The sequence below is a fragment of the Lithobates pipiens genome, unplaced genomic scaffold (genome assembly GCF_037356315.1).
Source record: "Lithobates pipiens isolate NorthernLeopardFrog02 unplaced genomic scaffold, aLitPip1_a1.2 Scaffold_16, whole genome shotgun sequence".
Lineage (NCBI taxonomy): Eukaryota > Metazoa > Chordata > Amphibia > Anura > Ranidae > Lithobates > Lithobates pipiens.
This window is the reverse complement of record NW_027507748.1, coordinates 303,122,903-303,134,951: the sequence shown is the minus strand read 5'-3', so window position 1 is coordinate 303,134,951 and position 12,049 is coordinate 303,122,903. Positions and strand designations below refer to the sequence as shown.

The window sequence follows — 12,049 nt, the reverse complement described above, 5'->3', positions numbered from 1 at the left end:
GTAACCCCCGGAAATCAGGAGCGAGGACCAGTTTATCACTTCCTGTTCCACCCCTTTGTTTACTTGGCCACCAGCGGGCAGGTAAGTAGCCGATCAGATCAAAACTGATAAAAGATCGATCCAGCAGACCCAAATATCTACATAAAGAGGACCTGTCACAGCCTATGCTATCACAAGGGATGCTGTTCATCCCTTGTGATAGCAATGAAGTTAGTACAAAAAGTGTAAAAAAAATTAAATACATTTTTTTGTATAGAACAAATAAATAATAATACATTTCTTTCTTAAAGTGCCCTCATCCCACCATGCTTACGCACAAATGTGTATGCATACATTACTCCCACACGCATATGTAAACGGTGATCGAACCACACATGAGGTATTGTCGCGAACGTCACAGAGAGAGCAATAATTCTAGCACCAGAACGCCTGTGCAACTCTAAAGTGGTAACCTGTAAAGGCGTTTAAAGCGTTGACTATGGAGAATTTTAACCACCGTAGTTTGCCACCATTCCACGAACAGACACAATTTTAAAGCGTGACATGTTAGGTATCTAGTCACTTGGCGTATCGTCATCTTTCACATTATACAAGAAAATTGGCTAACTTTACACAAATACAATACATAAAAAATTGCAACACCTACCATTTTATTCTATAGGATCTCTGCTAAAAAAATAAAATAAAATGTATATCATGTTTGGGGGTTCTAAATAATTTTCTAGCAAAAAAAGTTGATTTTTTACATGTAGAAGCGAAATGTCAGAACTGGCCTGTATGGCAAGTAGATAAAGTACATCAAAACTGATAACAGATGGGTTCAATTTCTTGCTAGCTTCCTATAACATATAAGATCAAGACAGTTTTTAGGCACTAGACGCAGTATATAAATTGTGGGCTGGCAGTTTTCAGTAGCACTGGTAAAATCAAAACTATTAACTAACCACAGCAAAGCTAGAGATGCCAGGACACAATTTACAGTCAATATTGTTAGGTCAAAATTCATTTAAAATCATAACAAAAATGCAAAAGAAAAAAAAAAAAAACATGACTTTTCTTGCACAAACCAACAGCTTACAATCAAGAATACATCTCTAATGCTTCTACTGGAAATGCAGGCTTAACAGAGGCAACAGTCGCCCTGGAGGCTTCTTTGGTGGGTGCCCACGAAACTTTGCGGAATGCACTTTTTCGGGCCATTAAAGATCCACATCCTCCAACTATTTCCATGATAGAAAATGCTTTCCAAATACTCCTTTATGGTTAAACCCCTCTTTACCGGAGTTCTACTCTATTCCAGACCCCTACATATGAGCTGTTAGGGGTGTCCGTTATTTGTCCCATATTTGCGGGGGTGGCGCATTGCAAACATTTGACCAACTTAAACATAAGTTTGCACTACCCAACTCCTACTTTTTCTGGTTCCTCTAGCTCCATCATGCCTTCACTGCACAATTAGGAACATCGCCAATGCTTCTATATCAAGCTGATATGTAGTCGCTTCTAAAATAAGACCCCTGCAAGAAACCTTTATCTGCAATTTATAAAGCATTTCAACAAACTGTGCACCATGGGGTGGACACCATTTGTTCTTTTTGGGTGGTGGAGCTGGACACAGAGGATTGGGAGGAGCTGTGAGAACTACCCTTCTCTCACCTCATATCCTCCAGATTGTTTGATCCAATTTAAAATTCTTCATAAGTATCACTTTACGCTACACAGATTGCATAAAATATTTTCAGACTGTCCAGTGTTGTTGGCGATGGCCAATTATATACACATGATTTGGTCCTGCCCTCTCCTGCAGGTATTTTGGTCCGATGTACTCACATTCATTACTGGCCTAACTACTATCCCTATACCTCAGAAGGTTGATGTGTATATTCTGGGACTGGTGAATGCTCTGGCCCCCTCCAGAGCTGTCCGTACATTACTAGGCCTACTCCTGTTTTATGCTTGGAAGAGCATTATACTCAAGTGGAAACTTTCTTCTGCACCTACTCTGAATATGTGGAAGTCACTAGTCAATTTGACGATGCCCCTATACAAGGAAACCTGTTTGCATAGGTGCTGTCTGAAGAAATTTAACAAAGTATGGGACATTTGGCTGGAGTCTGATACTACTACTAATGAACAAAAAAACTCAGGGGATGTCACATGTTAACTGACTCACTATCATTTAGTGTTTAGAATAGAGAAATCATGGCTAATGCACTGTACGACCTGTCATATTAGATGAGCTCCTCCCATGTTAATGGCACTGTTGGGACGGTACAGACGGATGGTGTCACTGGTCTGGTCATGCTACCCTAGTGCTTACATCCTTAGTGTACTTGATCACTCATTAATCCTAGTCTTTAGCAGCAAGTTTCTTGGGATGTTTCATTTTAGTTAGTTGTTACTATGTTGTTTTTTGTTTCTTTGTACCTCTGTATCTTTTTCAAAAATTGAAATAAATAGAATTTATTTAAAAAAAAAAAAAAAAAAAAACAGGCAACAGTCGACTTTGTTAAGATGTAACAGAACCACAAAGGCCGTGTTGGTTGAAAAGCTATTATAATTTCAATATTTACTACAATTCAAAGTAAGGCTGCTGTGAGCAAGGACAAAAAGATATCCTTGTGCATAGAACCTTTGCTGCAAGTACAAGTAACCATAGCAACACAAAAGAATATCTGAATAGCACAACAAACATATTTAGGTTTAAAAAGATAACTTACAGGCCTGTCCTGCCCTCATTAGATAAACTGACTTTCTCAAAAGTACAGCGATACCATGCATTTTGGTGCAGGTGCAAAGGCAGGCACATTTGCCAGATGCATGAGGGTACCCCATTAAAAATTAACGGCATCCACACTCTTCTGCACAAGGCCTGCTGTGTGGAAAAATGTACTATTATGCACACAGTCTTGTAATGCACCTGGTGTGAATAAGCCCTTAAATAATAATTCCAGGCATATCTATATTATACATAGTTACATTGATCCAGCTTGGACCAATGTATATATACTGTACTATGTAAATACCATACCTAGTCAATGCTACTGGAAGCTGGAAATGACTAAAGTAGACACTGCTACTCCAATGACCTCTGTATGCTTCTGTGTCCTGCACCGAGCTTCTGCTTAAGGTGTACAGGCGAATCAGCAGGAACACCATACAGGAATAAGTAAATAGATAAAGTCGCGCTACGGACTACCCCCTCTATCTGTAACTAAAATAAATCAATTAAATGAAAACCTGTGAATGGGGATAGTAATAAGGGGTTAAAGCTGCCTATGCCTAGATCCTCCACCCCTTAAATGGGGGGGGGGGGGGAGGTGAAAGATAGAGAATGAAATACTGGGCTATGGCGCTAAAACCCAATGCTTGTGCAACTCTGTGCATAAAAATATATGTAAATTTAATTAATATAACAGTGCTATCAAAATTCTTTTAATATGTCTAGTGTGTGCATATATGTGCTAGTATTACAGTGGCCCATACATATACTTTGCTTACATACAGGGAATTACCATACAGGGAATGCTCTGCATTTTCTGAATGAATGCAAAGTGTTCTCTGATTGAACAAGTAGAGGCGCGGGGAAGTGACATCACACTCTCCACCTTGTCCAATCAGAGAATGTTATGCATTCCTTCAGAAAATGCCAAGCATTCTCTAAATGGGGAACATGGGTGGCAACCTCCTGTTCAGCACAGGACTTGGAAACAAGTGGAGATCGCTGTAGTGTTGCCTACTTTAGTGATTTCCAGCTCCCAAGGACATCAGCCAGGTCTGGTATATACATGGTTACATCGGTCCAGTCTGGACCAATGCAACTATGTATAATATACACATTCTGGGAAATATTCCTAAAAGATTAAATATAATTTACTTATCTTTTTCCTTCCCTGGTTGATCCACACAGTCAAATGAAACATATTACAACATTTTCATTACTTTGTATTCCCTGTGACATCATCACTGTGCTTCTCTATGCAATGCAGGTAGATCATAGATGGTGGCTGATGGCTGGCAAGGTGCTGTACACAGCTTCTTGAAAACATCAGAGCTCCCTGCCTCAATACTTGTCTCAAGAACCCTCAGTCCTGATGCAAGCAGTGGGCTAAACCTTGGGAGGGCTTATACACATATCATAATAGTGAATCTTCCCAGGTAGACTAAATTTGCATGCAGACCACCATAAGTAATGGCCTCATATGACACTGAGCCTCCATGGTTGAAAGAACTGAAATCTAACAAAGGAAGGGAGCAACTCTGGCACAGTAAGACAGGTGCAGGGGCGGACTGACCATTGGGCCATTCGGGCACTGCCCGAGGGCCCCATGCCACTAGGGGGCCCCATCAGGGTTGCCAGCCTTAGTAAAACCAGGGACAGTATGTAAAAATCGATGTTTTTTGTTTTACATCTGTCTCTGAAATGTCCCTTACCGACATCCTTTTGGTCTAAAAATCCTGAGATGATAGCTGCCCCGCCTCTCCAGTACCTTCTCAGCCAATAGAAACATGTCTGTGTATACTGTGTGATTGTATCTACTGTGTGGCCCCATAATCTCTGATTGCCTGGGGGCCCCATATTCTCCTATTTCCCGGGGGCCCCATGAGTGGTCAGTCCGCCCCTGGACAGGTGAGGAAAATGCTAACAGAGGAGCCTGCACAACTGTGCAAGTCTAAAAGTAAACCAGAGTTCAGGTTTAATACAGAAGGGCCGACTTTAGGCTTCCATTCTTCATAAAATGAATACTGTCTGATTGGTTACTATGAATAACTATATTTCATGTCCTTCATTATACAAAGTCAGCCAGGCGAGGGAATGAATGTAAAATGCTAGTGTTAAATGACACTATAGAGCGTTACTTTACTGCTGTGCTGCGCAGTCTGGATGCTCTCAAACCTGCCAACAATGCAGGTATAAAATAGATCCAAACTTGGCTCTGATCCATCTGATTATATTATATAAAGGCCAATGCTACAAATACAATTCAAACTTTATAGTATACCGAATCGCATTTCAATACGAGTTTCCCTAATGACACTTTTATTTTGCCTCTGATACGTACAAAATTGCAAAAACAGGTATAGTAATGGAATGTTAACATATCTGTAGTTTATTTTTCTTACAGGCTTACATAAGGGGCCATGTGGAAAAATGATACAACATTGATGAAACAAGGAGCAGTTTGGCTAGATCTTTGCCCCCTGCAGTTATTACTGTTTGAGATTTTAGTGGCCTTCTTTTGCATCTATAACCTGCGTCCTTTTTTAGATCCATACTTGAAGTTCATATATATTGCTATTTGTATGCTTATTTCATTTGTTGTTTTTTGATCCTAAACAAATGGGTTTTGTTGGGCCTTTGTTTGTAAATGCCACTTTAGGCAGCACCAGCTTTAGTAAGCATTTGCAAAACATATGGAAATTCCTAAAGTAAAGTACCCTTCAGCACTTATTCAAAGTAAAAAAATATTGTGAGCCAATATGTGTATTCACAAAGAAAAAAAATGAGAAAAAGCATAGAAACATAGATCATATAGTGCCTTTTAGCCTCTCCAGGGCTACAATCAGTGCAGTCTGGGTTCCTCTCCCTTCGTGACATTGCCTCACAGTATTCTGGTAACATCAGACTGCATATAAGCAGAGAGAACTTCAGTAGTACGTGCTTATACCATAAAAAAAAAAACACTGGCTTCTGTTAAAACAAATAAGAAGTAGGTACTCACATTTCCCTGGTGCTTCCAGCCACTGCACCAGAATACACACTGTGTGCTCTATTTGATATCTCTGCTCAGTTGCACAAGCCCCATAGCTGCCCACGGGCAGCTAACTCCATGTTGGGTCCAAGTGCCGTCTCCGTCCTTGTGGACAGGGGAGGGGCAAGGATAGTAGGACCACGAGCCACATACACCCCGTGGGCAGCTAATGCCACATTGGGTCCGGGTGTCGTCACTATCCTTGTGGACAGGGGAGGGGCAAGGGCGGTGATGACGTCCGGACCCAACGTGGAGTTAACTGCCCACGGGGATGTATGTGGCTTGTGCTACTGAACGGAGATACCAAATAGAGCACACATTGTGTATAGTCTGGTGCGCTTGAAACACCAGGGAAATTTGAGTACCTACTTCTTCTATGTTTTAATAGAAGCCAGTGTTTTCTACTGTATAAGCTCTATTGGAGTTCTCTTTTCTTATATGGACCCTGACGTTACCAGCATACAGTGAGGCAACATCATGAAGGGAGAGGATCGAGGAAACCCAGACTGCACTGATTGTAGCCCTGGAGAGGCTAAAAAGCACTATATGATGAAACTTCGTTGTGAGGTCACACTGCATAAGGTGAGAATACACCTAAAGAGGAGAGCACATTACGGTGGCACAATGTTTGGTTTTGAGCACCATAAGGAACAGAGGGACTTATGCCGCATACACACGATCTGAATTTTGGCCAGCAAAAGACCTATGAGAGCTTTTCATCGGAAAATGCAACTGTGTGTACGCTCCATCGGAATTTAGCTGGCTGAATTCCCACCAGCAAAAATTTGATAGCATGTTCACAATTTTCCCAATGGAAGAACTTTCTATCGGAAATTCCGATCGTGTATATGCAATTCCGACGCGCAAAAATTCACGCATGTTCAGATTCAACTATGAGATGGAAGCTGCTATTGGTAATCTCCCAAAAATTTGTTTAGAGTGACAGCAGCACTTCTATTAGGATCTGTATTCAACACACCTGGGTAAGGATGCTTTAAAGGGTTAGTTCACCTTTACAAAATACTCTGTGTAGTCCATGGACACTATTCCATAAGTTTAAACAAATACAATTTTAAAAATATCCATTTATTCTCCTCCCATACATGTAGGCCTTTTGTGAACAGAGTGAAACCTGCCCCAATCACTTTTGAGATTTTTCACAGCTTCATCCTGTTCTCATCTCTTGGATGGACCAACTGTTAGGAGACTGGCCCTTAACAGGAGCAAGTGCCATCCTTCTGAGCCCTGCACATGCACAATGCTATTTCTTGCTGTTGCTGAGCTCATCTTTTCAGTGTATAGCACAATGCATATGTGCGGAGACTCAGAAGGACAGCACCCGATACTGCTAGGTGGTGGTGCTAGGTGGTGGTCATCCATCCAAGAGAAGTGAACAGGACGAAGCTGTGAAAAATATTAGAAGTAATAAAACCAAAAACTTTGCAAGCAGCTGGCACAGCAATATATAGGAATAGGAACATAACAAATATAGATCAAAACTTGTGCTCAAAAAAAAAAAAAAACAACAATATACTTGAATGGACATCAATTAATATAAATGTGAGTCCTTGCACAAGTGTACAAATAATATTGTAAATAGTCCCATAGAAGTGAAATTTGCACAAGGACTTTTGATCTATAAAAATAACAGAAGTGTTTGGGGCAGGTTTCACCTCATTCACAAAAGGCTTACAGGTATGGGAGGAGCATAAATGGATTTTTTTCTAAAATCGGATTACTTTAAAATGATGGAATAGTGTTCATGGACTGCATAGAGTATTTTTTTTAAAGATGAACTAAGCCTTTTAAGGCTTCATGTACATTGGCAGCTGCTGTCTGTGAAAAAACGCAGCAAAAATGCAATCGTCGGTCAAAACGTTCCTGTCCTGAACGTGATTTTTCTGTGTTCAGGAGAGAGAGGTTGAACCTCACCTAAACAAGGAAGCTCCTAAACCCTGCTAAAAGCCTGGGTGTACATTAACACGTAGGCTTTTATGGAGTCGAGTTTAGGAGCTTTGGCAGAAAAAAACTCAAAAGCTCCTAAACTCAAGTTTAGGAGCTGCCAGTGTACAAGAAACAAAGAGCTTCAAGCAAGCGGTTTTAAATGACAGTGAAAGCTGATACATCTTAGGGCTCTTGCACACAGGCACCAAAAACTTCGCATTTTTAAGCATTTTCTTTATCTGAATGCAGCCCATTGCTTTTATTGTGTGTAAATATCAGTAAATTAGCACTGCACTTAGATAAAAAAAAGAACAATTACTAAAAACACGTTGCTGGTCAGTATTTTATGCACATTCACATGAATGCATGCAACTCACAACTAGAATATAAAATAGATCTCAATTTTTTTATGCTCATAACAAAACCCACTATACTAACCATAGTCACGGTTTTTTTTTGTGTGTGAATTTTTCTGGCAGAATGATCCAGCGTTATACATCAGTACTGTGTGCAATTTATTCTCTAGTATTAAAATATCAGTAGTCTCAATCTCTAAATTACATAATCTACTTTTAGGAGAAACATGGACTGCACTGCTTTGCTTTAGGTAATGCTCAGCGTAACTCTTTATTTAGCAGTAATGTATGTATGGTTAATTACACTTTCATTTTTTGTATGTTTATTTATACCTTTGTAATGCAGCATATTTGAAATCTGAAAAGGTATCTGCCTTTTTCCATCTCTTATCTATGTTATTCTCGTTCTTTGAAATTCACTTGCAGAACCTGAAGATAAACATTACCAAGCACTACAGGAAGAAATACTGTTGTGAGGAATATTCTGCTGGTGTAGATATACTGCTGATAGTTCCGTAGCTACCTGGCACTAATCTGACCATAGTTTATCCTCTGACAAATGACAGGTATTGACAGAACTGCCCGAGCAGTCAGTACACGGACACTGCTGGGTGCTGCAGAGAGATGTCCTTAGGACTCAGAACACATGGAGGGCTGTAATTTGTAAGTAATTCCCTTGGAAACAACATAATGTTTCTTTACTTTGGTGACGGGGAACAGCATCTTCTTGGTTAGTGATCTATACATACGTGAATACGTCCATCCTTGATGGCTGGCCCATCTTCTGCAAGGCGGAGGATAAATAGTCCCATGTTATACTCTTTTCCTCCACGGAGGCTAAACCCAAAGCCCCTAGGTCCTCGCTCCAGCTCCACAGGATAGCAACCCACATGCTGAAAATATACAATTACACATTTAGAACACAGTTGAATCCCTGCTGATTTTAAAAATGTCTTAACCACCTCAATACTGGGCACTTTCACCCCCCTCCAACCCAGGCCACTTTTCAGCTTTGAGTGCTCTCACACTTTGAGAATTACTCAGTCATGCAACACTGTACCCAAATTAAAATTGTATCATTGTTTTCACACAAACAGGGCTTTATTTTAATGGTATTATTTATCAGGAGTTATTTTTTTGTGTTACAAATAAAAAAAAAGCGATTTTCTTTGTTTCTGTTATACAATTTAGCAAATAAGTAATTTTCTTCAAAAATTTTGACCAAAATGTATACTGCTAAATTTCTTTGTTAAAAATAACCCAAATCAGTTTACATTATTTGGTCTGTGTGAATGTTATAGAGTCTACAAACTATGGTACCAATCATTGAAAATTGATCATACCTAACATGTCAAGACAGTACAAATATCCCCCAAATTAGCCTTTTGAAAAGTAGACAGCCCAAGGTATTTAGTAAGTGGCATGACAAGTTTTTTGAAGTTGTAATTTTTCCTACAATGCTTTGGATAATGAAGAAATTATTATTATTATTTTTTGTGTATTATTTCTTACACATGGCAAGGCATACTTGCAACTACACCCCAAAACACATTCTGATACTTAAACCAAACTGATGGTGCACAAATAAACCGCTCCTTCATTGTGTACAAGTGAAAAAGTTCTAACTACAGCCGCCACTTAATATTTAAAAAAACTGTGAATGGATATACCTAGCTCCAAATAAACACAGGATATGTGGCGCTAAAAGATATAATAAAATATTAACCTAAATAGTAATTAAATACAAAACCAATACATCCTAACTAATGTACAAACCACATAGAATCAGTGAATGCAACAGACAACTCTCACTGTGACATGGCGTGAATACAAACAAAGTGCAGAAATATATTAATGTTCAACATAAATATCAAATAATATTGACAAATAAACTGAAACAATGTATCAATACTCTTGAAAAAATCACCCAGTGAGTGAGTATTGATAATCACTATTTAGGTTAATATGTTATTATATCTTTTAGCGTCACATATCCTATCTTTATTTGGAGCTAGGTATATACATTCACACATTCTCATACTTGTCCTCAGTATGGCAATACAACGCGTGAGACTTTTTCACAGCCTGGCTACATAGAGAAGCGCAACATCCAAGGACCACCATCAGACATTATCCACTTTAAGACCAGAACTTATTCCGACGCTTTTTGTTTACAAGTAAAAATCTGTATTTTTGCTAGAAAATGACTTAGAGCCCCAAACATTATATATTTTTGTAGCAGAGGACCTAGAGAATAAAATGGTGGGTTTTGAAAATGTTTATGTCACACAGTATTTACGCAGCAGTTTTTCAAACACAATTTTACACATAATGCATAAATACATTTTAATGAATTTCAATGCACACACAGACAATATAATACTCAAATATGGTGTTGTTGTCGTCAGGTCAATAGATACCAAACATATAATGCTTTAAAATTGCACACGCTTGTGAAATGGCGCCAAACTTCAGTATTTAAAATTCTCCATAGGCAACGCTTTATAAACCATTATTGGTTACCATCTTGGAGTTACACAGGCAGTCTGGTGCTAGAATTATTGCTCTCGCTCTGACGTTTGTGGCAATACCTCGTGTGTGGTGCAATCACTGTTTACGTATATATGTATGGGACCAACATGTGCGTTCCCTTTTGTACGTGAGCTCAGGAGGATGGGGGGGGGGGGGGGGGGGGCTTTAAATGTTTTATTTATTGGTGGGACACTGGTACACTAACAGATGTTTTTGTGCATTTGTACACTATGACAGATGTTGAATGTCCACTGGCAGATGTTGATGTCACAATGAAACACTACTGCAGACTATTTTTGCACTGGTACAGATGTTCATGGGGACACTGACATGTTTTGTGCAGTTGTACATGTGCAAAATAATTTCTTACACACACAGAGCTGTCACAGAGGTTGCAGATTCCCCCGTCCCCCCCTGCACTGAGCTCAGCGATGAGAATTGACACAGGGACACGCGTCTCTGTATACACTGTGAAGGCTGTGATTGGACTCAGCCAAACACGGCGCCCATATCCTGATCCAGTCTTGGCTGTGTCCTTTGATCACAACCATCGCAAGACCATGCGGCCACAAGCAAGCATCCATTCTCAGGGGCGTACACATACGGGTATGTAGCAGGCAATCAGGTTTGTGTGTGTACAGTTGTGCTCATAAATTTACATACCCTGGCAGAATTTATAATTTCTTGGCCATTTTTCAGATGAATGATAACAAAAACTTTTTTCACTCATGGTTAGTGTTAGGCTGAAGCCATTTATTATCAATCAACTATGTTTACTCTTTTTTTAAATCATAATGACAGAGTATGTAAACTAATGAGCACAACTGTGTGTGTATATGCTCAACATTTGATGGATTTTTTTGTTGTGGCTATACCTTGCTAATAGAACAGTGTTTTTCAAAATAACCAAGGCACTTTAACAATACTTTATTTTGTAAAAAACACAATGATCAAAATTAGAGAACAGCAATGACTGTAACACGGATCAAGATTACAACCAACATTTCTGAAGGTTACAACAATCAACAGTTAGTAGGAAGTATACAGGCCCTTGCTTTGAATGACTTCAGCAAATTTGTGGCCACAGGATATCATTAGTCTCTCACACTTCTCTGGTGTGATTTTGTTCTACTCTTCATCCAGTTTTTTCCACAGTTTAGTGGCTGTAGTGGGTTTTTTGGCCATAACTTTGTCGCCAAGGATTTTCCAGAGGTTTTCTATTGGGTTTAGATCAGGACTCTGGGCTGGCCATTTAATTACTTCAATGTTTTCAGCTTTAAGGAACTGCTTTACCCATTCTACTGTATGACAGGGGGCATTGTCATGCATGAAAATTGCTGGCTGATTGGGTGATAAATGCAAGGAAGGAACCGCATGTTGTCCAAGAAGATTCTGATAAACATTTGGATTCATGTAGCTGTATAAGAGGCCCAACTCCTGCTGCAGAAAACCTCCCCGAAACCA

At 39.5% G+C, this 12,049-nt stretch overlaps 1 protein-coding gene across 3 annotated transcripts in view; it reads right to left on the bottom strand.

The window, feature by feature from the left end:
- MAGI3 (membrane associated guanylate kinase, WW and PDZ domain containing 3) overlaps nt 1–12,049 on the bottom strand; it is a 497,671-nt gene that overhangs the window by 24,174 nt on the left and 461,448 nt on the right. For all 3 annotated transcript variants that reach the window (XM_077481559.1, XM_077481557.1, XM_077481558.1), the window contains exon 19: nt 8,803–8,946. In XM_077481559.1, coding sequence (XP_077337685.1) covers nt 8,803–8,946 — 144 coding nt within the window. The remainder of the gene's footprint in view (nt 1–8,802; nt 8,947–12,049) is intronic.